Genomic DNA, 25,994 nt, shown 5'->3' with positions numbered 1-25,994 from the left:
ATCAGCCCTCTGCAAGGCAGAAGACCTGCTTACTCGCTAGAGCCGTCACTGACCAAGCCTATAAGTATCTCCTGCCTACAGGAGGGTTATACCAAGCATAGTGTCGCGTATCTCTAATGCATCAACCACCAAAACTATCACCCACTTTTTACGTCGCCATCAGTAGCCTCCTCGAACTCTATCCACCAACACCCAACTCACTACATGATGGCGAGCGCCACGCCGGCAAACGCTGACTCCCAGGTGCCGCTTACCGTTATTGACCAACCGCAGCCGTCTCCGCAGTCACCGCAGTCACCGCAGTCGCAGCTCACGCCTATCGTCGACGGCCCCGTTTCCCCGGTGCCGACTGCGCCCGCCGGCCCAGAGCCCCGGGTGTCGTCGTCGCAAGTGGACACTTCGCTGCGCGAGTTCCTGCGAAGGGTCGATGGCTACGCCCCGATTGTATGTGCCCACCCGCCACGCGTCCACTCGTCGCTACGGCACGGGCGCGAAGCTGGAGCTACAGCGGCGACGTAAAGGCTGACCACGCGAGTGCATATCCCTGATGCGGTTACACACTACTATATAGCCAAGGCCGGCTTACCGCCGGCACCGCAGACGGACCCGCGGCTCGCGCGACTCCTCGCCCTCGCGACCCAAAAGTTCGTCGCCGACATCGCCGCCGACGCGTTCCTATACAGCCGCATCCGCGGCGCGAGCAATACCAGCAACTCCATGGGCCCACCTGGGGCCGCGGCAGGGTTATCCATTGCCGGACACCAGGCCGGCGGGAAAGATGGGCAAGGCAAGGGCGGAGCCGGCAGCGCATCTCTAGGCATCCAGAGGCCAGGCTACGGCGGCGGCGGTCAAGGCGGCAACCAGAACAGGACGGTGCTCACTATGGAGGACCTGGGCATGGCAGTGGGCGAGCGCGGTGTCAACGTCAAGAGGGGAGAGTTTTACCGGTAAGGGAATGGTGCCTTCAGCATGGTAGATGGGCGTTGGATACACATGAATGGGCGAGCGGAGGGGGGATCGCGTTCTTCCTAGTAGCAGTCGGATCACCAGGTACAGTAGCCTTCGAGGTCATCGTCCGACATTCTTTCGTTGTATGATTATTGTTATTGAAGTGAATCAAGAATAAAAGGAAACAAGCGCTTCCTCATGAGGATAAGCTATCACTATCCTCATTGCCATCTGGAGTCGTGATATCCCAAGGTCCTTCTGTGTCATTCAAATCGTCACCATTCTCGCCCATATCATCGGTGTTATGGACCCTAATCATGGTGTTCGCGTCTGTCTCCACAGCTGTTGAGAATGATGCCTCGGAAGGTGCGATTGCCTCATCAACACTTTTCCCGGCCAGAATCTCGTAATCTCTGTCCTCTCTCTCTAATTCCGCAATGGCATTGTCTTCCAAGAGTTTCAGCTCCTCGCGCTGCGCAGCTAAACCTTTCAACGTATCCTCCAATCTCGAGCGCAAGAACTGTTTGTTTCTTTGCAACTCTTCCGTGGCAGCCTGCGTCTCACGGCGCATCTTGCTTATGTTATCCACTTGCTTAATGTCTCCCAGTAGTAAAGCCAATGCTTCGGCGTCGAGAAGAAATTGCTCTACACCCTTGGCGCTGACCCGGATGCGATGCACGGCAGTGTGTCGAATGTTGGCGACAGAGCGGAGCAGCTGGCCGAGTGGTTTTTTGATGCGTTCGTTCGCAGGAAATGGCTCGTGCAGCTTCGCAAATTCTTCGGTCCAGCGATTCAGTTCCACAGCCTCCGCGCAGTCCCATCCGCGGCGCTGAAGAAGTTCGGGCACGGCACGCCGCCCAAAGTCGTAGCAGATCGCCTCCAATAAGTGTTGTAAGTGCACCAAGAGATTATGCTGGCTCTTGAAAGGTAAATAAATTGGGAAGAGGGGCGGCAGTGAGATGGGATTGGCCGGGTGTGAGCACGAAGCATTCAATCCTGTTACTGGAGTTGACAGTTGTTTCGCGGCCGCGGATGCTGGGGGTGGCTTTTCTGTTCCTACGGGTTGTTACTTAGCATAGCATGGCGTTCAGCGGATACACTTACGCGTGAGTTCGTCCTGTTGTTGCTTTTCAAGTATCGTTGCCTGTGAATACTCCCGGCGAGCTTGCACAGCATGCTCGATTGCATCCGCTTCATGTCGTGCAGCTTCCGCTTCCGAGGCCTCTCGCTCCGCGCTCTGAGTCGGTGACAAGTCAAAGAGCTCAGGGAAGCGGATCTTGGCTTTGAGCGTAGACTCGAAAACTTCATCACACAAGAGCATGCGGGCAGCGTTGCAGATAACGTCGACATTGTGTTCGCGAATCAGATCTGAAATATCTTCCTGGCTCCTGTACTGCTTGATGAGCTTGCGTATGGCCCTGTTCTGGCGGACCCCGGCGTTGTGTCCCTTGAAAACATTTTTGAGGGCGAGATAAACCACTCTTTCGTCTGGAGGTGGATTGTTGCTCACCATGGCGACTTAATTCGAATTGCTCTTCGTAGAGATGGATGGCGTATTTGTCCATGCTAACTCTGGCCTCTTGATATATACACATACATACCACTGCTTGCCCTTGCACGAAAATGTCGGTGAGTCATATGAGACAACATAGCATCGTCGTAACGCGGCTGCCTATGGATATTGGACCGAGGTCATATGCACCGAGTTGGGTGAGACGGCCTAGGACGCGACGCAAGGGATGTGCAATCGGCTCGCAAGACGCAGGATGGCTGGGGCCCGCGTTGCCCCGCAGACTGGCTCGTCGGGAAACATTGTCCCAACTCCGAATTGTCCAGAAGCATGCTGCAGACTTGATCGCCGGCTGCAAGTGCCACTGGAGCCATATTTTGAGACACGGATGTCTTTAAGCTCCCGCTCAGTGTAGCGGCGATTCCTCCGATACTGTGGAGGGAGCGTGTTTCACACGTGGACTAGGGTGATGAGGCACGGAAGATGCGCCGACGTCGTGCCATAATGTTATATATGTGCTTGAATCTTAGAGATTGGAGCGACCCTAGGTCGCTGGACAGGCTTTTGCGCGGTCGAGACATGGTCCGCGTCCACAAGAGGTGCTTGCAATCAGTGTGGTAGAGTCCACCCACAAGCGAAGCGTTGTCATCACTGTCAAAAGTAGCGTTGGTCGACAGGACTGCACAAGCGAATACACGGTGGCAGAATATTTTGCCATTCTGAGACGGTATGAACTTTGGCCTTCCATAGAGCCCTTCACTGCCTGTACCTTGGCGGACATCACCTTTCGCTTCTAATGCGCTCAAACGGATCACAAGCTTGGACTGGCTCGTTGCGAGTTCGTCATGCAGCTCGTCACGCAGCCCGTCCAGCACGATAGCATTGGCTCATCGGCTCGTCATGCGGCTCGTCACGCAGCTCGTCTCTCGGCTCGTCATGCAGCTCGTCTCTCGGCTCGTCATGCAGCTCGTCTCTCGGCTCGTCATGCAGCTCGTCTCTCAGCTCGTCTCTCAGCTCGTCATGCAGCTCGTCTCTCAGCTCGTCATGCAGCTCGTCTCTCAGCTCGTCATGCGACTCGTCTCTCAGCTCGTCTCTCAGCTCGTCTCTCAGCTCGTCTCTCAGCTCGTCTCTCAGCTCGTCTCTCAGCTCGTCTCTCAGCTCGTCTCTCAGCTCGTCTCTCAGCTCGTCTCTCAGCTCGTCTCTCAGCTCGTCTCTCAGCTCGTCTCTCAGCTCGTCATGCGGCTCGTCTCTCAGCTCGTCATGCAGCTCGTCATGCAGCTCGTCTCTCAGCTCGTCTCTCAGCCCGCTATAAAGTTCCTCACACAGCTCGCCTTTGAGCCCGCCGGACGACCCGCCACAAGGCTAACACCGTTTAATGAAGTCCGAATGAGAGGTGCAAAGAGTAGCTCATGCAGCAAGCCGTGCTTCGCTCGCTCATGCTTCGATTGGTGTCTTACACATAGGCACCCTTCCGTACAGGATCCTGACGGTACGGCATCTATCGAAATGAGGCACACGTCAGAAGATACTGGAGGGCAGCTGGTATGTCGCATAGACATAGAGGTCGAAGAGCGGCGCGGCTGTGGGCATCTGATCTCACGTCTAGCCCGGGGGTTGTCGTGGCTTTTGCTGCGGTATGTTGAGGCCGATACATGCAAGCTTGGCCATGTCGCTGCTTGATGCCCTCACGACAAACCTGGCAGCTATGGCAGCACACAAGAGCAAAGCAACATCACGAGGATGCATTTCACCAGAAGGCCGCTTTGGGTCGGAACAACAACTTCACGGCGCGTCTCACACGCCGGCTAGTTACACTGGCTTAGGCTTTCCTTGCGATCCAAACGTATCTGAGCCTACTCGTAAGCGGACGGAAGATCATTGGCTTGGGAAGGCTCACAATAAGCAGTAGGCTTCATAATGCAGAGTGCGACTGACTTCGTATGCTCCTTCGCAGAGGTGCTGCACAAACTCCTTCGTCATGCCACAAGTCTCCATCAGTGGCCGGTACGACATGGCCGGAAGTCGGCGCTTGAACCACCCGTTGAAATACCGAGCCACCATTTCTTCGTGCACATCGCCAGACCATCCACTGAAGCATATGCGTGTAGCCGACTCGGTAATGTCTGTGAAACCCGCCGCCCAGAGCTGGTGTCGTGTTCTGGCAGGGTCGACTCGCATCGAACGGCCTCGTTTGTCCATTGCCGTCAATATTGCATCGGCCCATACATCGAGTGCAGTTCCAATCAATGGTCTGCCGTGACTTCGAGGAACCCAGTCGATTTCGACGTGCTCCAGGTAGCCCAGTGGCTTAAGATGCCTGATAGCCGTCAGCCACTAGCGGGGGAGAGTTTGGCGGGTCGACGGTTACTTGAATGCCCTACAATAGAGATCCTTCCAGTTGTGAATGCTTCCGAGCATTGTTCGTACATGTATGAGATCCCATCCATGACCTATCGCATCCCAGTCTTGTTCGATGTCGAGTTCCAGAAGTAGCATGTTTCGCGGTATCCTGGGCCGCCTTAGCCATTGTAGAGTGTTTATCAAGCATGTGCTTACCGTAGAGGCTGGATGCGGTTGAAGTCGACTCCCTGCACCACGATGTTGGGGTATTCTCTGCAGCCGCTGATGAGACACATTGAGCGGATACCGCAGTGGGCTAGTGGGCTAGTACTCAGCGAGCTCGACGGGCCAAATGCCAGTGCCCGTGCCCAGGTCGAGCACGCGCAAGCCATCATTCGGGTCTAGAGGGGAAGAGAATAGCGAACCGCGACAAGCTTCACGCAGAAAATGGTGTGCAAGGTCTAAATCGTCCAGCTCTTCCTGCAATGGCCGAAGTCAGCTCCGTGCCCTGACAGGGGCTGATTGAAAGGCATGGCCGCACAGCATCGATAGGAAATGGGTACTTGTCACGATCAAACTTCTCATCACTTTTACCGTAATAACGACGGTAGTAGTAGGATACTGCGCGCAGTACCGGGTTGCCAGCCATGATTGGGAGCGAGATTGAGCTTGTGATGTAATGAACTTGGGGACGGCTCCCGTTTTATGGGCCAGCCACAGGCGAGTCAACCCCAGGAAACGGCTCATCTACCCAGTCTACACAAGACTGAGTCGCCCCACCGGCATAGGCTAGCAGGGCGAACCCTAACTACAGACCCCTCGCGCTGTGCCGTTAGCTCTTGTGCTTCGCCAAGTGCCTCTCGAACCACCCACGCTTTATCCACCTATGAGACGAAGCCGGACACAACGGGCAGTAGTACCTCTTGAAGCAGTCCATGAATGAATCCAAGTTGACTCTTCCCTTGCCAGAGGCCTGGGCCAGTTTGCGGATATCGCTGCTGTCAAGATCCGCGGGCAATCCGACGTTCTCGGGACTCTCATTTTCCTGAGGCCTTGGCGGGCGCCGCGTGGCTGGCGACCGATGAACACGGGCAAGAGCAGACGCGCTGGGGACAGCCCCTGTTTGTACGAGCTTCGCGAGGCAATCGCTATACTTGCGCTGTGTTGGTGCCGGTGCGATTGGCTTCGGAGCAGAATTCTCCGTAGGGTGATCACGCTCAGTGAGCCTTTCAAGGCCGTTGCGCCCAGAGTTAGGTTCCCGCTGTGGCGCAAGGGTCCCTGTCGCCGGTGGCAAAAGTTGGCTCGGCAACTCTCTTATGGGAGCAAACGGTGCCAACCTGGGAAGGTCAGAATCGAATGCTGGTACGTGGTCGTTCAAACATCGAATTGAAGGCAACGTCGTGTCCTCCGGTGCAGCATTGGGGTGCCTCGATGCCTGCAATGGGGCTCTCCTTTCACCTCTATCAACCTCGGATTGGCTTTGCACAAGTGGTCGTAGCCGCGACGAGTTGCTGACCTGGGTGTTGGCTGGGTTGCATCCCGGAGACGAATTCAGCGAGCCGCCCAGCCTTTCACTGTCCCTGGTTGGTGATTTAGCATTAGGTATCTGCCTTAGAACATCAGTAATGGTACCAGGCCCCGAAGGGTCCTTGTTGACGTTGGTACTCGCCGCATCACTCTGGACACTTTTGGGACTATCACTGCGGCCCTCGGATCCCTCGCCCCCACGGGTCTCGCTGCGAGCGGGGTGCGGTCGATCGCCTGTCGGACTGGGGCAGCTTGGATCTGGGGTGCCTGTGCGATCTGGTGCTCGGCTCCGACGCGGAGGATCTTGTCGGTTGTCTTTGTACCATTAGCATTTCTTTCACCAGTGCTGTCTCGACGGCTTACTCTCCACCGGAGGATCTGATGGCGAGTCGCAGGCTTGTGGCTCTGCGACCTTGCTCTGCAATATTCCCTGTGCGGCGTCACAGCACTGTGTTGGCGCCCCTGGTTGGCCGTTGGAAGCCGCGGCAGTAGCGTCCTGCCGCACTTTGTTCGCATCGTGGGCATCGTGGGCGTCGTGGGCGTCGTGGGCGTCGTGGGCGTCGTGGGCACCGTGAACATTGCCGCCGCCGGCACGCGTCTCCTGTATAACCTGCGGTTGTGTTTCTGACGTGACTTTCATTCCGGGGACACTCTGTGCAACAGGCGCTTCGTCGTCACATCCGCTGGACGAGTCCCACTCACTCAGGGGTGAGGATTCCGCAGTTTTCTCAGATGGCGGCTCGGGCTCTCCGTCTGCATTCAGCGAGGTCAACGAGTGATTTGCCACGACGCTGGTAGTGTGACGTACCGCGGAGGCTGGTGACGGGTTGGTGACATTCATAGGCGGACCCGGTGGTCAATCGGTGCGCTTCTTGATCGTCAATATACTTGCGCACCTGGCCGCGGTGCTCAACGAGTTTGAGGATCTTCCCATCGTTCGGATCGAAGGGCCGCAGGTCGTTTGCAGTCACCCAGCCGACGGCGCTCTTTCGCGGGAACTCCCGCCCATCAAAATAGATGATAGGATACTGTCTCTCAGCGACTCGAGCCCCTCCCGTTTCATAACAAGGACGCAAGCGAGGTGGCTCATTCCGAGGGCTATATTCATAGCACTCTGGAAGCGGATCCGTTAATCCGAGATCGGCAAGGCTGTAGGGGACGCCGACACTGCGAAGGTTCTCCAGTGGCAGCAGAAGCACGGCTGACCAGGCGTGCGACTTTCCCCACGATGTGAGATACAACTTGCCGACCTCTGGCGATGCAACGGATCTATCGCCTAGCTGTTCTGAATCTTCGCGGGCTGGAGAATCCGTAGCTGGTATCTGAGGAATGCTACCGGTCGCGTGGTCCTGGTTCGACGCCCCTACTGTGGTGTTGCCAGTGCGCAGTCTCTTTCGCACGGGGAGACCCCCGGACGCTCCGCGTTTGCGCTTTTCTTTGTTAGAGAGAGGACGAAACAAACCGAGGAAAGGAATGCGTACGCTGGCTGGGGTGGGGGAGTCAGATGGCGCGATTGCACTCCTGCATCCCTGTACGCCATGCCCTTGGAGTGCCGGCACTATGGCGAGGAGCCCTCCGCGGTATTTCTCCCACACGCCCTCAACGCGACGCTTGTAAGTCGCTTTCGCAGCGGCGAGGCCCGCCTCATAACGGGACTTCAACCTCTCGAGTTCACGTCCGTGATTGATGATCTCGGCCCGCACCTCAGTTTGGGTCGGAAGACTTCGATCATCGTACTTTTTCCAACAGGCATCAAGCTGAGACCTGATGCGCGCCGTTTGCTCGTCGTACTGCGCTTCCGGAGACTGAATTGTGTCGAGTTCCTGCTGGCAGCGTGCTGTATGGCGCTGCACTCGATGCAGCCGTTCAGAGATCGACAAAAGAGCTGGCTCGGCCATGCTTGCAGCGTGAAACATCAGGAACCAAGCAGGCAGTAGCCTAGAAGCCGGAATCTGTTGCACAGGCTCGAGAATTTATGCTGTTGGAGAACAGTGCCACGGCGCTTCCACATACAATCACAAAACTTTGGGTCGGTACGTTGGTGACTGGTGGCAGGACGAAAACAGCGTTGGTGTGCGGATACTTTCGACGACGTTGGATCGTGTGCAGCGCTTTTCAGAAGGGCCGCACGAGTAAACGGAAGCTTGGACTGTTGCGTCAAAACGCCGTGACTGTCTGTTCCACCTGCCAAGTAGCGTCTTGAGCGTTCTGATCCCCTTCTGCGAAGGCAATACTATACGCTCGAGCTTGCGGCTGAGGCGTCCCTGTTTGCCTTCGACCACTTGTCACCTCGGTCATGAGTGGAGTCAGGATGCCGTTGATCGTTTGTGCTCAAATGCGAGAAGAAGCTAGAGAGGTTAGTCTCAGACCTGAATGTCTCGACCAACGAAAGACGAACCGAAAGGAACAACAGGGTCAGAAAACGTGGGGGGTCGCTGGTAGACCCTTCCGCTGTCGCCTGAAGGCTGCTGGCTGCTCATTCGACACAGCTAGAATTGTCTGTTGGTCGACTTCTCAAGGCGACTGCCTCTCATGTGTCGAAGCCGAAGAGCCTCTGGTTGGTTGACTCCCCTGGGACGAGGACTGACCCCGTTCAGAAGGGTCTAGGAGCGACTCCCCGCACATTGCGCTGGTTTCCCCAGCTGTGCTCCGTCGCCCATCCCGGTCTCCTGGGTACTCGCTCGTCCGCTCTGCATCCACGATTCTCCGCGCAGAGACACTTACGGCTCATGCAATGCCCAATATGATTATGCTGTCTACTGTGGGTGGCTTTACTATTTCTAGGATGGCGTGCTGCCTATGATGGCCGGCGTGCGTGGTGGAGGTGGCTCCAGTCACCAGGCCATAACACCGCTGACCCGCAAACAAAGCAGCAGGCTGCCGTTCCATTCTGAAATCATACCGCCACCGCGTCGGGCACCTCGAGGGTCAAGGACGCTGGAAGCTGGAGGGCGATTCAGGGTGCCGAGGGGCATTCTCTGTGAAAACACCCGTTGTCGAGGTCCAATCTACGAGCACACAACGCAGAATACGACTCAGCGGATATAGCTTTATGAAGTCTACTTCCATTTCGCGGCTTGTACACTCTGTCACACCTTTGACTACGTCTCAACCGAGGCATGTTCGCCCGGCTTTGGCCCAGGTCAATGGCATATCGCAATGGGGTATATGGCTCGTTTCAGGAAATCATCGTACTTGCGTTGCCTTGCGTTGCCTTGTGAACACTACCAGTCCACCCATCAGCACACAGGGCCAACTAAACAAGCTCAGCGCTCTTACAGGCGCTCCATGGCGCCATGTGACGTTGACTGTGTACGAGTTCACCCGCCACGGAGTTGAGCCCATGTTGTTGTAAGATCAAACCCGAACTGCTTGTATTCGCACTCCTGAGCCGCGGAGATAGAGGACTACCCTAGGGCACTGCGGGTATCATGACTGTCGTCCTGCTTGCCGCCTGACCCATACCATCTATATTGTGATCTCGGACCCATGCTCGAGCTCCCTCTCTGATGACTTCACTGGTGTCTAAGACGGACTCTGGAGTTGTATTGGTGCCGTGTCCGGTGAAGGCTGCAGGAGTAGTAGGGCTGGGGCTTCGTTCTCGCAGTTGCGGGCATGGTTGATTCGAACAACAGGCGTTAGATACACTGAGGCCCACTAGATGCGCCGCGCACACAGGCACGGGGTCAGTCGTGCCTGGGTTGTGGTGGGCGAGACACAGTTTGGCTCAGCGGTCTAGCTCTCCAGCAAGGCTCAAAGGGTGAGGGAGAGACGGCGCGGGGGGTTCGCTACTAGACCCTTCCGCAACTGCTCGGTCTAACCACGCACCTCTGTTGGCTGCCCCCGCGCCCTGTTTGGCCTTCTTGGAAACGTTCCATTCGCCGGTTCAACTCATCATTGACTCTGAGCACACCCGGGTGATCGTGCATAGTCTAGTGGCTCTCATTGGCCTCCAGTCCTAGAGCCTCAGTTCCGGAGCGGCCTTAGGGTCTAGGAGCGATGCCCCAGAATATTCGGCCCAAGCAGCCCCGCTGTTCTCCCGCACTGGCTGTTAGCCCTGTGACTACTATACCTCGGAGGACGATCCAAACTCGAGCGGATGGCCTCTCCGGTGTAAACGTACTGCAATATTTTCATCACGACACATAAGGGTGGAAGTTTGACCTTTTATTGCACTGGAATTGCACTAGGATGGGGACGTCTCTGCCGAGGCTGAGATCATTCAATTGTTCAGTATCTGACTTCTATAGGCGACTAGAATACAGCTTGGTTCCGCACGGCGCGCTGTGCCGCCCCGAGAGCCCCCTTCACGCCGACTACCCAACACTGGCGTTATGTGTTCCCAGCGGGCGCGACTAGCTTAGCTTGGGGCCTGGAGGAGGTGGGGGAAGGTGCACAGTCGGCTCCCTTTGGCCGCGAATAGGGGACAGTCGAAGATCCTCTTTCTGTGATGGCGGGTGCCGGATGTCTTGTGTTTGCGGGTGCGGCTCTTCCTGTGATGGGCAGTGCAAGTTGTCTACACGCGGTGACGCAGGTGGGATGTCTGTGTCTGATGATGGCCGGCGCGCGACGTCTTCCACAGTGATGTCAGGAGATTTCGAAGTAGCGTTCCAGTTTTTCGCCAAGGCCATGCTGCTCTTGGGCCGACGTCGGGTACTGAGACATGCGCCGCGCCGCGTCTTGATGAGTCTCACCGCTAGCGGCACCTTGCGATGCCTCTAGGCTTGACGGCTCGTGATCGGGGTACTTCATGCTCCATACTCAGCCTAATATCAGGCGCCTGGGTTTGAACATTCTCCGCGGCTCCTTGGTCACACAGAATAGACTTGGCTGCCTGGCCGTTGTCGCGAGTTTGGTCGGTGCAATACCCGAGTGACCAGTAGCACCACTGTTTGGCTCTCCGAGAGATATCCAGTCTTGTGGCTGTGCATCTGCTTCAACGCTTGTCTGGCGTGCTCTGACGTGAATGCAAGCTGTGTCTCGCTGCGAGAAGCTCGTAACCCCTCCACCATCCGTCGGCACATACATCGGGATTTGCTCTGGAGACATAAAATGCTCGTCCGTGGAATACGCTTTGGTGGTCGACACGCCTGCACTAGAACCAAGCTGCTCCAGATGGTCCTCTGCTCGTGCAAGTCCACCAGAAGGGCCGTATGTGCTGCGTTGTGCGCGGCGTCGTTCATGTTCTGCCGGCTGCTCGCGGACCCGAGCGTAGCTCGGAATAGTCTTTCTGGAAGCCTCGAGGTCGAAACTGAGGAGATCGCGAGTGGTAGCCCAGCCCCCACTTCGCTACATGTCGGAAAAGCCTTGCCGTTGAAATACATGACCGGGTATTTGCGGTCCGTAATAAGGGCTCTCCGATCTTGTAGCCCTGCCGCCAATGAAAGGTCTCTGAAGTAGGATCGTAATCGTGGTATAAAGGGACTTCTCGATCAAGACCAAGGCTCACAATAGTTTCATTGTATACACCGACTTCATCCAAGTCTTCCGTCGGCAGAAGGAGCACAGCAAGTCAAGCTTTGGACCCCTCCCAGTAAGAGACCACAACGCCGAGCTGAGGAACTCTCACTCCGCCAGACGAGACCATGCGGTAGTGGCCTAGACGGACTGCGCTGTTTGATCTCTTGTCTTCTGGTCGTTTGCTAGGCCATGGGCGGTTGTGCGCTTGCGTATCGGTGGGAGCCGTGGCCACGGGTGCGCAGTGCGAGCCTCGTGCTCCCGCTTCCTAGTACATCAGCCATGAGGCCTGTGGTGTTTTGAGGCGTCCATCGTTGGCGGTGACGAGCCGGCTGGCGGCGAGGCACCGCCTTTGCGCTATAGCAGTCGGGCCGTACGCGGGGCGGGATTCGTGGCAATCATCGATATAACGGCAGCATCATTTGGCCTTCGCGCTCGTCCTCCGGTGTGGTGGGATACCGTAGAGATGAGGACAACCACGGCTGCTGCGCCAGCGTCTCGCTTTACATCTCGTGTGGATCTCGCGGCGGCTTCTTCGATGGATGGTGGTGGCGGCGATATGGGAGAAAGTTGCTGTGTCGGCGCCGTGGCCTGCTATGGTCGTGTTTCGTCCGCCAGGTTTGTCGGCATCGTCATCAGCTTGACTAGCCGACTATCTGTTAGCGAGGCATTCGAGTTCTCCTGTTGGCAGAGCCATGAGCAGGAGTTTAGTGGAAGCAGTGGATCTATGTCGGGGGGCCAAGACAAGACTTGCCCCAGCAACTGATGGCCTGACCTTTCAGCCTCCCAGCCTCCCACAACCAACAACTTCGCCTCCCAAAATCTCATCACTTCCGCAAGTTCTGATTTGCTGGGCTATGACAACCTGCTCCTCTGTGCATGGCTGCCTCAGCATTCATCGTGAAGGCATGCTACCTGTGCCCGAGCGTGGATGGCTGCACACCTAGGGCATGGCGGTGATTGATGCTCGTTGGTTTGGCTCTTGGAGGCCTGAGCTGCCAAGGGCCCAAGGGTCGAGTAGCGGCGTCCCCGCGCTTTTTGCCCACTTGGCTTCCGCTGCTGGTCCGAGGAGCTGCTTGCCCTCGGCCGCATGCTGCCAGGCTTTTGGGCTTGTACATTCTGTTAGGTTCTTTGCTTGCGAGTCGGCGACTTCCTCGTGCCTTCCGAGTGCTCGATATCTCTCCGTCACCGCCCAAGCGCACTTCCTGGTAAACAACTTCCTACTAGCAGCCGTTCGATACTCGGTACGAGGCTCTGCACATTGGTGCTCGCTGTCTTTACTGCGCTGGTGCACACTCACCGTCTCCGCCTGTACTTGCCTCCTAGCCAGAACGCTATGAATTAGCGGTTTCGCGGCCGGAACGGCTTTATTTCGCCATGAGACGGGCGTGATACTGACTCTTTTCTTCGCCTTTTTACCGCGCTGTTGGGAGGCCGTACTGAAGATGATCCTATAGATATAGTCGTGAGCTCTGTGGGCCGGCTCATGCGCGAACTGAGGACAGGTGGGCCGTGCCTTTTCCCTCACACCATAGAATTATGCTAGAGATTGGCTTCAAGATGGGGATGATGCTACAAGGACAGCTTGACCTTGAGGCGTCCTACCAACCGATGGTGTTCCATTAAGTAGCCAGTTCTTGAGTGTCTCTACTCTGACTCGACACTGCAACTCTCTATCTTCAATGTGATGTCTTCTGCCCTTCGTATAATTCTTATGCAAACTTGCGAAGGTCCATGCCATGTCTTGGTAAGCTCAACACCGATTAACCGTATATATTCCTCATATGTAAGAAAATTCGCCCGAAGTGACGGAGATGGTCGAAGATCACGGCGGGCCAGTTCAAGGGGCGCTTTGTTGTCTACCGGTCCAACTTCTCCTGCGCTCTCTGCGCCTCTGGGTGTGAGACATAAAGCGACCTTCAGCGCATGTTTCTACTATACGCCTCGACTACAATGAGAAGAGGGACATGGCGGGGACAGGAAAACACGGGGGATCGCTCCTAGACCCTTCCCTCTGTTCAGTCCAACGCAAGAGACTAGGCGTGGCCATTGGTCTGTTAGTTGCAACGCTGTCACCAACCTCGCTCCAACCTCGCGCATTTCTGTCGTTGGTTGTTGACCAACAGCACCCAATCCTGCGCCAATGAAACTTGCCAGCTACTCTAACACCAGGCCTGTGGTTATCTTGCCCGGCGCTTATCCCTCTGTCTACTGTTCTTGCGGCTCCGTATGTCATGCCCCTGCTCTCACGCCCCTGGTTGCCTCTCACACCCCACGCAGCCGAAGGGTCTAGGAGCGATCCCCCGCGATTTTGGCCCAGTGTCCCTTGTGTCTCTCGTTTCGGCTTCAGAAGCATTGTGTGCTGGTCATGTGACTATCACGGCTGGGCTTGAACCTTACAACATTCGCGTTGTCCGTCTCGGTAGTACAAGGAGTCACTGGTGGACCGCGGTGAACTGGCAGAGCTCTCCTGTGGAGCGTTTGACGACATCGTGCTGCGCTTCGGGGATAGATGACGGGCTTCTGGGAGATTTCGAGCAGCACATTACGCGATCTGCATCTTGCCCTCGTTAGGAGCGGAGGCTGAAGCAGCTGGCAATGTGCTTCAATTGTGTTTATCTACAAAGCTTTCAATGCTCGACATCTCAGGTTGGTCATAGATATGGCTTGCTTCTCACGGCATGCCGTAGCGACGGCCGTGACTTCCTCCAATCCCTTTGATACGCAAACTGGGCCGCGCCATTTCTCCACCTTAGCAGACGGCCAAAGGCTACACTGTCCGTGCCTTATTCCCTAATCTATTTGAGTCGTGCTGTGTCTTCGGCGGCGCGGTCGTTTGTGGCCAGTTCGCGCTGCATGGGTCAGCATGTGAAACTTCGGTTAGGTTCAGAAGACGTCCCAACGCTTCGCTGAGGTAACTTGTGGTGGTGTAATTATTTCCCGACTGGTGCGAGCGGCTTGGGCAGCAGCGGCCTTAGAGCCTTGCGGATCCCGGTGGCGCAAGATGCCGGTATTGGCGGCCGGTGAGGGAGCGAGGGAAGATGCACAGTCGGTTCCCTTTGGTCTCGAATAGGTGGCAGGCGCAAATCATCACTCCGTGGTGGCCGGGATCCGATGTTCGCCGGCGGTGACAGACTCTTGCTGCATTCGAGAATTGGTTGGCGCACATCACCATCTTTTTGTGATGCCGGGTTCGGGTCGTCGTTGCATGATGCCGTGCGCGAGCGGTCCTCCTGTAATGGCATGCCGTCCTGCAGTGATGGCGAGCGCAAAGCGTCATCGTGCGGCGGTAGCCGTGAGTTATCTCGTGGTGGCGTTGAAAGTTCGAGCAAGCGCTCCATCGAACGGTTATAGCCTTGACCCTTATCGGTTGATGCCAAGAAATCTTGAAGCAGACGTAGCTGCTTTAGGTCTGCAGAGGCATGGTCCTCGCTGGCTGCATTCTCCAACGTATCCTGAGTTGATAGCGACTCGTGTTCAGAGCTGATTCCGGCATCAGCAGGTTGTTCGTTGAGGATATCTAGGCGCAGCGGAGTGACCTGTGTAGAGGCATCTTTCGCGTCGTGTTTCGCGGCTTCTTGTTGACACAGAAAGCATTCGGCTTCTGCGGCTACCATTGTGAGGTTGGCCAACGAACTGTCCCAAACATCATCAGGCCCTAGAACCCGTACGTCGAAGACGGGTTGAACCTGCGGCTCTGGGTCTACCTCCATGCTTGGCTCAGGTGCCGCCCCGACAGTAATGCAGGCTTCAGAGAACAACTCATGTCCCGCACAGGGGCTTCCCCCACGTCCAGGTGACACTACAGCGCCTGTGACTATACCTGCTGAAGACCCCTGGGAGTCGCTCGCTGGCACAGACGGGATTCGCCATCCGGCACACTCACGTATCTCTTGTCTCGGGAGGTGGTTTGTTTCGGCCGTGTCAACGGCCGTTATTGCGGGAGAATGGTGCTGCTGCTGTGGGCACTCTGTTCGTGCGGGTTCATCGGCAGGGCTTTTGGACCCTACATCCGACGTGACGTTCCCAGTCGTTGCACCGCCAGCATGTGTTTGGCCCGCGGCAGGCCTTTGTGATCGACCTTGGTCACGCGTTTCGAGGTACTTGCGGACTTGCTTATAGTTTGGAATGGTCCTGCCAATGGCCTTCAGGTCAAAGTCGAGCAAGTCGCTTGCGGCGACCCAGCCTACTTGACTTCGTGTTGGGAAGGCTTTACCGTCGAAATATATAACGGGGTATTCGCGGTCCGGCACGAGAGCCTCGCCATCTCTGTAACCCTGCCGCCATCTGAGACTTCCCACGCCGGGATCGTAGTCGTAGCATGAGGGAACTTCTCGAAGGAGGCCAAGGGTTTCAATCGTTTCGTTGTGCACGCCAACTCTACCCAGGTCCTCTGTTGGCAGAAGGAGGACAGCCAGCAAAGCCTTGGACTTCCCCCAATAAGCGAGGTAAACTTTCCCCGGTGTAATAGCGTCAACAAGTTCGCGACAAGGGCTACCGTCTCGTCGTCTGGTATGTCTCCGTGGCAGCGACGCCGTCGAGGCAACCGACGACCGCCCCTGTTTGTGATCGGATCGCGGTTTGTAGCCATCAGTTTGACGCTGCCTTTTCCGCATGGCTCCCTCAGGCCGGTATGTTTTCCGCTGAGGTTGTCAACCTTGACCATGACCAAAAGTTAGAACACTCACTTTGGCACCATGAGCAGGGCGTTCGCCTACAGGGGCATCGCCCTTCGGGGCGCCAGATGGACGATCCTGGCAAGCATCCGTGCCATGATAGAGGCTTCGAAGTGCTTTCTCGACCAGAATAGGCCCAAATATTCGTACTAGCTCCCCACAGAGTCTTGGCAAGACACCGTTGAGCCTCGTCTCATAGCGTGAGTTCGCGGCCTCGAGGTCTGCCTCATACTCTGCTTTCAGTGCCTCTTGGGTATGAGAAAGTCTCACGATCTCCTTCTGTACGTCAGATCGATCAGCGAGTGAGCCACATTTGAGCCCGCGTTCCCAGGCGTCGTCAAGTTTGGTCTGGATTGCTGTCCAGTTAGTCTGGTATTCGGTGGTAGGCGAACGTATTGCATTAAGATCTTGCGAGGCTTGTGATGTTGCGGCTGAGATCGCCCCCATCTGGTTCAAGATCTGTGACGGTGTTGTGGCGTCCATTTCTAAGCGGAAAATGGTCTGTACGGTAAGAAAGCTTGAGCGTGGGTACAGGGTGTTGCGTTTGTCGTAGGAGAGGAGAGGATTTTGGGGATAGTGGCGACACTGTACGTGGTATGCTCAGCAGGCCGCAGCGCTGGCAAGCCCCTTAGCCTATGGCCTGTGGCAGGGGGTTTTGGCGCTGGTCTCTCTGGTGCACAGGGGACGAGGTGAGCCAACACGTTGGCTACGGCCTGCCTATATTGCAACACATGGAGTCCTGCGAGGTTGGCAAATCTGCCCCAAAGCGCCAGCGCACTCACCGTAGGAACCGGTGATTGACTTATCTCACACGCGCCCTTATGCCTCCTAAATTTTGTCTATGGAAGGCGCACAAATTAGCTACTGTGTTAGTGGGTTTTGTCGCATTCAGGTCCCTTGTCCGGCGGGCGACTGATCTATCACCGCGACGTTTTTGGTTCGGAGAATTGGTCCTTGGCGCGCGCCTACATAGCAGTCTTAGTGTCCCCAAAAACGGATTCATGAATACGGTGGTATTTGTCTTCAGTGGGTGCATGCGCCATTCACGATATGATCTGCCGCCGTTCTCCATTTGCAAGCATGACGAAAGCTAGCAATTTGGACCGAAGCCAGTGGCGCATGCGGTGCCGGGAAAAGCTGGCCAAGCACATCGGTAAGTGTACTACGAATAACGGCTGTACCCCAATCTGAGAAAACCAGGCGATGCGCTGGGTATAGATATTGATCCACTGAATGTGCGACTGATACCAAATACCGCCGACGATTATCAGTGGGAACCAATGCCGGGCAAAGAATATCTTTTCCAAAAGCACCTGAGCAAATTATCCATTGGACCTTTGATGGAGCTGTGTCGCGAGGTAGGGAAGTCATTCCGGGCAGTCAGGCGGGGAGGCACAGCAACAGCCTGCCCACGTCCAAGAGTGGACCATATCGGAGAGCTGGAAAAGATGCAGCAAGAGCGAGCCGCGCTCGTATGCAATGTGAAGAGGCGACTCAAAGCGTATCAGCGGGAGTACCGAAAATTGAGGCTTGAAAATGAGCAACAAAAAGCTCTGATTGTCAAGTACAAGGCCATGGTACAAGGCCTTTTGCAGGATGGGCCAGCTGTAGCTCCGTAAACTATCGCAATCAATGCACTGCAAGTCCTCACGTTAAACATAAAAGAGACATCCGACTCCACCCCATCATCTAATCCAATAATGGTGGGGAGAGAGCGTACGAGCATCAGCATATGGATATGATAAACTCTGCTGCCGTTCCTGATTCCCTGGGAAAATTAAGTATGTTTTCCGTGGGCGTGTCTACTGTGGGCGGATCGCTGGACTGCATCATACGCATGAACCGAGATTGGCCTTGACTCCCCTCTGCCGCGACAATGACAGTGTATTCTTCAAGTATTCAAACTCGTGCAGACTTCGTAAATAACCATACATATCCTTCGGCAACCCATCTGACAGCCAAGAACTTCGATATTGCCATGTCACCCCTGTTTCGACTTGCTCTCGTGTTCCTTGCTTCCTTGGCGATGCCCATAGAGGCGATAATATCCAGCCGTCGAAACGGACAGTCGATCTAGCCTGCAGTAGACCAGTACAGTGGGGGGCATACCTGGGAGCAGATCCTTCTTTCGCGAGTCATCTGTTCGTCGGCGCCGCTTTCCTCGTCCTCTGCCTGAGGGCTGCCACAATCTACTCCATTCTTCTCATTATTGCCAATCGTTTCGCTGCCACGGCCGGCGATAGCGGCAAGCAAACATAACACAAGTAACAGTCCGGCCACGAGAAATGGCGGAATCAAGTGAGCGAGCTTCGCTTTAATCGACAGCTGGCCTACTCCCGTGGCCGCAGCTAGGATCCCAAGACACATAATCATGGTGACGTCCTGGACTGTCAGCCAATATGCCAACCCGCGAGGTGCTAAAGGCTTGTACCTTGTAGGCAATGAACGCAAACAATCCGTAACCCAGTGGCGACCAAATGAAAATGAGCCCAAAGATCTGTGTCTCGACTCCACGATGGGCGAGAGCAATGGCGAGATTCCAATAGATGCTGACAAAGGTCCAGGCAAGGGGGCCGGATGATGGAAGGTGCTGTACGGATCGGGCGTGGGGGCCTTGACGAAAGTAGAGTGCTGAAAGATTGACGAAATTAAGAATAAGGATCACTTCTGCCGAATAGAAGAATGAGTGGCAGAAAAGGAGAACAAAGGCCACATGAAGAACGTTATTTGTTACGACATGGGCCGCAGTGCTGGCAGCAGAATTTGTGTAAGCATCGTTGTCACAGAAGAAGTGACCCAAATGACCAAATTGGGCGAGGAAAAGCACGACCCTTGCGAGAAACATTATTAGCAATGTAAAGGACTCTTTCTGCAAGGACGCCAGACCAGTAAATACTACCGACGGAGGAGTCCATAGTAAAGCCGTTGGGATATAGATGGCTCTGCTTCCAGAAGGGTATATAACCTGCCTCGTCGGCCCCCAGGACGGCAGAGTAGACAGAGACACAGATGGACAGGATCAAGGACATAGTGGCAATTGTTCCGTACAGGAACACCGAACCTGCCGTGTAGGTCTCTCGTCGAGCGAAAACGTTGTCTGAGCAAAGTGTCACTTCGCGCACGGTCAGTATCTCGTGGCAGCCAGAGAGACTTACACTGGCCCCAATATGCCATGGTGTGGACTTTGGGGCTAAGATACGTGTTCATGAAAGAAGATTCAGCGTTGTGGGCGTGTGGGTTTAATCATTAACGGGGGAGGTGTAGGGGCGACACGACCCATTTTAACGAAGCCAGACAGTGAATGGGCCCGAGTTTTAGCGCCTGGACCACTCCATACTTAGACGCAGTGGTTCACCAGCCAGCTGGCCACCAAGAGGGCAGTTGCACAGAAAAATCCCCAACATCACTAAAAGCAATGACAGGCATGGGTAGTCTGTCAATTCCGACTATTTGGAGTAACTTTCCCGAGCAAATGGAAGAATTGAAGTATGAGATAGCCAGTATCGACCGGGAGATGACTACAGTTGTCGGACTTTGCCGTACCGCTCCGCAGTGCACCAGCGTCAAGGCCAGCACGTCGCTGAGTCGCATTTTCCAGCAAGCCGTGGCCCGCTCAAGCAACGTCAGAACAAGAATTCGGCAGCTAAAAGACGATAATTGTGTCTTCGCAGCAGATCAGGATTTTAGAATTAGGCGCTTGCAGGCCATGTATGAAAAGCACCTGGAGCAGATACACTGGCTATGCTACTATGCAAACACTCACTTTATGGGAAGTCAAGAAACGTTAGACGAATAAGACATTTCTCAGTCGCTAATCGCCACGTCCTCCATTTACCGAAGTGATTGAACCTTGGACGTCTGATTTTGGAGGTGGGCGCGGCCCAAGACGCCTCTTTCGGCAGTGAATACATATGCCTGGCTATTCAAGCCGGGCAAATACAAACAAGAGAACATGCCTGATTTTCGCACCCTTCGGCTGCTCTGCGACCGTTCCCCTCGAGCTGCCAAATCTGAATCGTTCTGTCGAACGACCCACTGACTACTCGCCGACCGTCTGCAGTGAAAGCGACAGAGGTAACAGGTCCATCATGCCCATTGAGGATATGTCTTCGGTGCCCTGTTGCCTGGTCCCAAATCTCTACAACGCCCTCGAAGTCGCGGCCAAGGGCAAGCAGGCGACCGTCTGGCGAAAATGCTAGAGAGCTTACCATATCCTGGTCGCGGAATATGCGGAAGCCAACCCCTAGCGATATGTTCCACACTCTGACTGTGCGGTCAAACGAATATGAAGCGAGAGACCTGTTGCTCGGCGAGAATGTGACGGCGTTTACTGAATTCTGGTGGCCCTTGAGCGTCGTGCGAACCCTTTGTCCATCTACGTCCCAAACACGGAGTGTACCATCTTCGAAGCCGAGCGCAAGGTAGTTTGCATCCGCCGAGAATGCTGCCGAAGAGGCGAAGGTCCCCGTATCAAGAGTACCATTGCAGCAGGACCCCCCCAAGGGCCAGGATTTGATGGTTCTGTCAAACGAGTATGAGAGCAGACGGCCTGGGCGATCCGTGGCATTGACAACGGCCCTCACCGATCCTTCGTGGCCACTGAATACTTGTATACACCTGCCCGTCTCTACTTCCCACACTTTAACGTTCGAGGAGCCAGACGCAAGGAGCTGACTATCCGCGGAGAATGCAACAGCGTGGACGGGGCCATCGTGGTCTGACATTGTCTGCAAACACGCCCCTGTTCTGGCACTCCATATTTTTATTGTTTCGTCCGATGAGCCCGATGCGATCAAGTTCCCGTCAGGTGATAGACTGATAGTATTGATAGGCCCGTCGTGGCCATTCTCGGAAGCATGGATATGTGGCTTCCAGGTAATGCTAAGCGGATATCGTGCTCGGGAGTCGGAAGGCATCGTTGCCTTTGATCTTCGCAATGAGGAGGTTAGTATGGTTCACGCTGAACAAGTACGTGCACCACGCCTGATTCGAAGCGTCTTCAAATGTCGCCAGCTGCTGGACGCACTACACGCCCTCGCAGACGCCGTAATTGGATAGTATGTGGCTGACTGCCAGAATACCTTGTAGGAAAGTTGCTGGGTATCCTAGCGTGCTCGTGGCGGCGAAAGTGAGTTAATACATGGTGCGCGGCGGGATGTCCAAGCACACATGCACTGGTTGTAAGTGCCCAATACTGTTCGCCCCTGGAAAGACGCCTTGGCCCAACGCCCGACGCCCACTGTCACTCCTGTAACAACTCCAATCCGCAGTGCTGCCCGCGCTCTCTACACCAGCCAAACCTCTCCCCAAGAACACACGCTGCCCCCAGCGCACAAAACATGGAGGGCCTCCCTGATGCATACGGTACGCTACTTCGAGCTCATGATCGCCACTGGCCCTTACCTGACACTTGCTCAGTCAACAGGCCCCTCAATACTCAGGCAACCATCGCCTTTCACAGACTGTTGCCACCTTATCGGACGATCGATTCATTGTAACGCTTCTGGATAGCTTGTCTTTGGTGGTATTAAATTTTGACGAGTTTCATGCCACCGATAGCCAAGCCTATCTTGAGTATGCAGCGGTTTACTCGCCAATGTTGTCAGCTTGTCGAAATGGCTGCGATGTCAATAGCAAGGCCCTTAGAGTAGGACGTTCCTTGTTTCACATTGCGCTTCGGCATAACAATGGCATCGCATCATCCAACGCCCATCGTTCATAGGCATCCAGCAAGCCCTGAAGCCTAATCATTGCCCCCCCAATCGCCATAACGTGCATGCAGTTATGGCTATGCCCGACCAAGTCGAACGTTCCAGGAAACCACCTCTCCGGTACACTCACCATGTACAATACCCCGCCCAAAGTGTTGACCATCGTAAGCTGTAAGAATGACTGTAGCCCTGCGACCTCATCCAACTTTTCAAGGGAGCCAAAACTGTACCAGCCGTGCAACAATGGTGCAAAGAGTGAGAGACCAAGAAAAACGTAGATACAGAACCGTTCGCGACGGAAGTCAGGCTGGCGAAAACGTGGTCGAAGAGTGAAAAGACCGCACCACACAGCGATCAGGGTAAGCATCGACAAGTACAGGGCACGAATGACTGCGGTGGCGCATCGCAGCGCAAAATGCGCCCCCGAGACACCAGTACTCCACATGACAAGCACGATGCCCAAATGATCGAGCTGGTTGGTAAGACGGTGAAGCTTCAGGCTGTGGTCAGAGAAAATGTGAAATATAGTGGAGAGGCCGAAGCAAGCGATGACGGAAAGATAATACGAGGATATGGCGGCAACGTCAGTGACGCGGCCGGTTACCGTGATATCAGAAGGGCCAAAGATGGGATTGAGCCAAAGGAACCCGACAAAATCGTGGAGGAACTTGGCGGCGCCAACGAGGTGCGACCATATATTCACTACGTCGAAGAGTTTGAGTTAGTTTGTTCGTTAGGGTAGCGGCAAGAAGGCTACCTGTTTCGTTGTGGCAGCCGAAGACGCTTCCAAGCGATTGCAGGCATGACGACGATATGGGACTGCTAGCATATGAGCTCAAGGTCGAGGTTTGAGATGCGATGTCCGCACCGATATCCTGTGAGGAGAAATTTGTTCTCCCTATTTCGGTCAGATCTATCCAAGCAAGATGCGAGGTGAAAACAAACCTCTGCCACGGGACTAGATAATCAACAAACGAACTTCGCCGGTGCTGAATCGCTCGCTTCATAGTGTTTGAGGCCGACTCTGTTGATACTGTCAAGCGGTATGGATTGAGGGTACTGATGTTGCCCTCTGCTCCTACGGGCGGTGTAGAAGGACGACGAGCGTACCAGCTGTCTAAGGGGCACCCGTATACCTTGTACAGCTGGAGTTCGATTGGCTCGGGTGTAGAAACCTTGCACCTGTATAAGAGTGGTGGTCTCAGTGAAGATGAATCTTCACACCCGCGGCTCTTGGCATCGCAATGGCTTCTACGACCTCCGTGGATAATGATGGACAAGGTGGCCCAATGCCATCCAAGTCAAAACATACACGTAAGAGTGGAAGACTTCGTCAAAAGACACGGGACAATATGCAACAAATCTCCAAAGACATCGCTGAGCTACGCGGCCGCCTTGAACGATTAGAAACGGAGATTCGAGGAGAAAGCCCTGGAGTCAAGGTACGGGGCGTCGCGCTAGATCAGTTTCTTGGCTAAACCGATTTCTAGGTCACTCGTCCTTCTCGAGTACGCAGTCCTGCCACGCCCATCGCGATGAGGCTAGATGCCGTGTGAAAATTCTGGGATGGCTTGCAGCAAGGGTTGCGATGATTCACTGGGCATCGTGTCAGCTCGTGGGTTGAGCAGCTATATACCTGTGGTACTACCTCGATTTCTGAATACATTGCCATGATATCGTTGTCAATAGCAGCACCGTGATCCAACAGGAGCGCGGCCATGCTAACAAAATCCCTCGCCACCGCCAAAAGCAGGGCCTTTCCGCCGAACTCTCCGAATACATTGGGGCTGGCAAGAGAGTGCGAGATTACCCACAGGCGTCCAGAACTTCCATCCTTGCACTCAGCTCCTGGTAGGCAGCCCGAACCTCAGAGGGCTGGTCGATGTCCTTGCCATGGCAATGACAAGCAAGCGACCCACGGTTATTTTGCATAAGACTTAATTGCAGACTTTCCTGAGGTGGAGGTCATCGCCGCATTGAAGTATGCAATGTCAGTCTAATGTATGAGATTGGTTTTGCCGCTATCGAAGTAAAGAAGCTGAACGCGTGGTGTCTGGAGCAAAGCAAGGGTATGGTCAGTGTGCTGTCCATGCTGAGGGAAGGCATGTGCACCCTGTACGTACAGTCGTCACGTAATTGTCCCCAACGTTAGGTGCATGTGGCATATTGAAAGGAAACTCCGTGTGAGTGGACCTTGTGTTCGTCCATGAGCTGGATCGCAATGGCTTCGACGGCTTTGGCAGAGAACAAATGCCATGGGAGAAACTCTGACATGCAAACCAAACTACCCGCGCAAGAACGGAAAGCCTCGTCAGAAATCGCGTAGCAGCAAGGAAGATTTGTCTAGGAACATCGCCGAACTGCGCCATCGCCTCGATCGACCGGGAACAGAGATACGAGGACGAGCCATTGGAGTCCAGGCACGATGAATCGCACCTTGTTCCAATTACTTGGCTGAGAGACTCTCGATTCCACATCGCTCCGGGAACATTAGTCCTGCCACACCTATCGCCATGAGGCTCGACACCATATCAGGATCACGGGAATAGCGCGTGTCAACTTTCCGGCTGCAAGGCAAGCGTGGTGCCATATCTTCATCTACATACCGAATACACCCGTATCAGCGACTCCATCTCCGAGGAAAGGGCTACGATATCATTCTCGATTGTGGCGCCGTAGTCCAAGAGCAACGTAGCAATAACAACAAAGTCCCTTGCCACTGCAAAATATAGGGGCTTTCTGCCGAACTCTCCGGGAACATGGGGACTGGCGCCCTTTTCCAGGAGCAGACGCACCTGATATTCGTTTTCGCTTTGAACAGCGATGATGAGAGCCGTGTTGCCAGCCCCGCCCATGTTCTTCTCATTGATTGATGCCAAGCTCGTGGCCCGTATCTGCTCCGGGATGCCCTGATCGCCACAAAGGATCATCTGCAGAAGGCGAAGGCTCTGGGCGCTCTGGTCTTTTGGTGACCCTGACAGTATATGTATTGCGTTGTTGCCTCTCCTGTCCGGCTCCAGCGGATCGACACCTTTCTGCAGGAGGATCCGCACTGTTTCTGGCTTCCTGCCCCCAAACCTTGTGGATGGCATTCTCAAGAGAAGATGCAGCACTCTGTCCCCTTTCTGCCCAGGGAGAGTCGGATTCAGGTCGATATGGGTATTGCAAGACAGAGCATGGACCATCTCAATGCCATGCAAACAAGCTTCCAAAACGACCCAAGAATCAGACGATGCTACACCAATGTTGAGACTGGCGAGGAGCTTGACGTGACGTACGTCACCCGACATGACCGCATAAATCAAAGCCTCTGGCGAAGCAGATGTCGTGTCAATGCTGGAGGAGTGTTGGGTGTTAGAGGGATCCGAGCTCATAGTTGAGGGCTGGGTATTCGGGAACGGGGGATAGTGCTTGAACTTAACAGAGATGCGATGGGATGCAACTGCTTTTAAAGGAGACCTTGCGGTACCTGTGGTTCGATCCATCTGAGGTAACCGCCGTGATGCCTCGAGCCAGTCGGACTTGGTTTGTGCTCTAGCCGACGGACGTGTGAACTCAGCGTTTCTAACCACTGTGATCTTCGAACGGTCACGGCGGCGACCGTGACGCTGGTAATGTGAATAGAGGCGGCTTTGCGTCTGACTCGGACCATGCCGCAGCGCTTCGGTGCACCAGCTGTCTCAGGCAAGACGCCGGCCGTATAATATCTGGTCTGCAAACCCAGTCAAGCCACGCCTACGCAGGCATCGACATTGGGTCATGGTCGATATTGTATCGAAAGCGTACGTCGGTGAGAGGGTTTGTTCCTTTACTCGAGGCCACGCC

At 55.0% G+C, this 25,994-nt stretch overlaps 7 protein-coding genes across 8 annotated transcripts; 2 read left to right on the top strand and 5 right to left on the bottom strand.

The window, feature by feature from the left end:
• Positions 1-17: 17 nt before the first annotated feature.
• Positions 18-1,048, top strand: JDV02_003131 (uncharacterized protein). The gene is made up of 2 exons (XM_047984225.1): positions 18-444; positions 536-1,048. Exons 1-2 carry the CDS (start codon positions 205-207, stop codon positions 569-571), a joined length of 276 nt encoding a protein of 91 aa, XP_047840199.1. The 5' UTR covers positions 18-204; the 3' UTR covers positions 572-1,048.
• A 28-nt stretch (positions 1,049-1,076) lies between these two features.
• On the bottom strand, positions 1,077-2,588 carry JDV02_003130 (uncharacterized protein). Its single transcript, XM_047984224.1, has 2 exons — positions 2,053-2,588; positions 1,077-2,004 (listed from the first exon to the last, which is right to left on the bottom strand). The coding sequence occupies exons 1-2, from the start codon at positions 2,459-2,461 to the stop codon at positions 1,145-1,147; spliced, it is 1,269 nt and encodes a 422-aa protein (XP_047840198.1). The 5' UTR covers positions 2,462-2,588; the 3' UTR covers positions 1,077-1,144.
• A 770-nt stretch (positions 2,589-3,358) lies between these two features.
• On the top strand, positions 3,359-3,968 carry JDV02_003129 (uncharacterized protein; the record flags this gene model as incomplete). Its single annotated transcript, XM_047984223.1, has 2 exons — positions 3,359-3,851; positions 3,922-3,968. The coding sequence occupies 2 exons, from the start codon at positions 3,359-3,361 to the stop codon at positions 3,966-3,968; spliced, it is 540 nt and encodes a 179-aa protein (XP_047840197.1).
• Positions 3,969-4,277: 309 nt separating this feature from the next.
• JDV02_003128 (uncharacterized protein) lies at positions 4,278-5,447 on the bottom strand (the record flags this gene model as incomplete). Its single annotated transcript, XM_047984222.1, has 6 exons — positions 4,278-4,305; positions 4,356-4,775; positions 4,827-4,967; positions 5,015-5,071; positions 5,130-5,278; positions 5,340-5,447. 6 exons carry the CDS (start codon positions 5,445-5,447, stop codon positions 4,278-4,280), a joined length of 903 nt encoding a protein of 300 aa, XP_047840196.1.
• Positions 5,448-6,662: 1,215 nt separating this feature from the next.
• On the bottom strand, positions 6,663-8,223 carry JDV02_003127 (uncharacterized protein; the record flags this gene model as incomplete). The annotated part of the gene is made up of 3 exons (XM_047984221.1): positions 6,663-7,078; positions 7,134-7,755; positions 7,807-8,223. The coding sequence occupies 3 exons, from the start codon at positions 8,221-8,223 to the stop codon at positions 6,663-6,665; spliced, it is 1,455 nt and encodes a 484-aa protein (XP_047840195.1).
• A 10,127-nt stretch (positions 8,224-18,350) lies between these two features.
• On the bottom strand, positions 18,351-19,684 carry JDV02_003126 (uncharacterized protein). Of its 2 annotated transcripts, XM_047984220.1 has the most exons (4): positions 19,614-19,682; positions 19,345-19,555; positions 18,890-19,289; positions 18,351-18,840 (listed from the first exon to the last, which is right to left on the bottom strand). In XM_047984220.1, exons 1-4 carry the CDS (start codon positions 19,663-19,665, stop codon positions 18,532-18,534), a joined length of 972 nt encoding a protein of 323 aa, XP_047840194.1. In that variant the 5' UTR covers positions 19,666-19,682; the 3' UTR covers positions 18,351-18,531. The 2 variants fall into 2 exon arrangements, with proteins under 2 accessions (XP_047840194.1, XP_047840193.1); XM_047984219.1 differs by having other exon boundaries at positions 18,890-19,555; positions 19,614-19,684.
• A 5,079-nt stretch (positions 19,685-24,763) lies between these two features.
• Positions 24,764-25,654, bottom strand: JDV02_003125 (uncharacterized protein; the record flags this gene model as incomplete). The annotated part of the gene is made up of 1 exon (XM_047984218.1): positions 24,764-25,654. One exon carries the CDS (start codon positions 25,652-25,654, stop codon positions 24,764-24,766), a length of 891 nt encoding a protein of 296 aa, XP_047840192.1.
• Between the last annotated feature and the right edge of the window lie 340 nt (positions 25,655-25,994).

Source organism: Purpureocillium takamizusanense, chromosome 2 (genome assembly GCF_022605165.1).
Source record: "Purpureocillium takamizusanense chromosome 2, complete sequence".
In the NCBI taxonomy this organism is placed as follows: domain Eukaryota; kingdom Fungi; phylum Ascomycota; class Sordariomycetes; order Hypocreales; family Ophiocordycipitaceae; genus Purpureocillium; species Purpureocillium takamizusanense.
The sequence above is the reverse complement of the archived record's forward strand: the minus strand, read 5'-3'. Positions and strand labels throughout refer to the sequence as shown.

What these genes read in the sequence shown, in the direction of transcription:
- JDV02_003126 (XM_047984220.1), bottom strand. Translation starts at nt 19,665, where the DNA reads ATGAACACGTATCTTAGCCCCAAAGTCCACACCATGGCATATTGGGGC. An exon ending in CATGGCATATTGGGGCCAGT is followed by an intron (nt 19,556 to 19,613) that starts GTAAGTCTCTCT and finishes CACTTTGCTCAG; the next exon opens with ACAACGTTTTCGCTCGACGA. An exon ending in TTGCGTTCATTGCCTACAAG is followed by an intron (nt 18,841 to 18,889) that starts GTACAAGCCTTT and finishes CTGACAGTCCAG; the next exon opens with GACGTCACCATGATTATGTG.
- JDV02_003131 (XM_047984225.1), top strand. Translation starts at nt 205, where the DNA reads ATGATGGCGAGCGCCACGCCGGCAAACGCTGACTCCCAGGTGCCGCTT. An exon ending in TCGATGGCTACGCCCCGATT is followed by an intron (nt 445 to 535) that starts GTATGTGCCCAC and finishes TGACCACGCGAG; the next exon opens with TGCATATCCCTGATGCGGTT.
- JDV02_003130 (XM_047984224.1), bottom strand. Translation starts at nt 2,461, where the DNA reads ATGGTGAGCAACAATCCACCTCCAGACGAAAGAGTGGTTTATCTCGCC. An exon ending in ACAACAGGACGAACTCACGC is followed by an intron (nt 2,005 to 2,052) that starts GTAAGTGTATCC and finishes AACAACCCGTAG; the next exon opens with GAACAGAAAAGCCACCCCCA.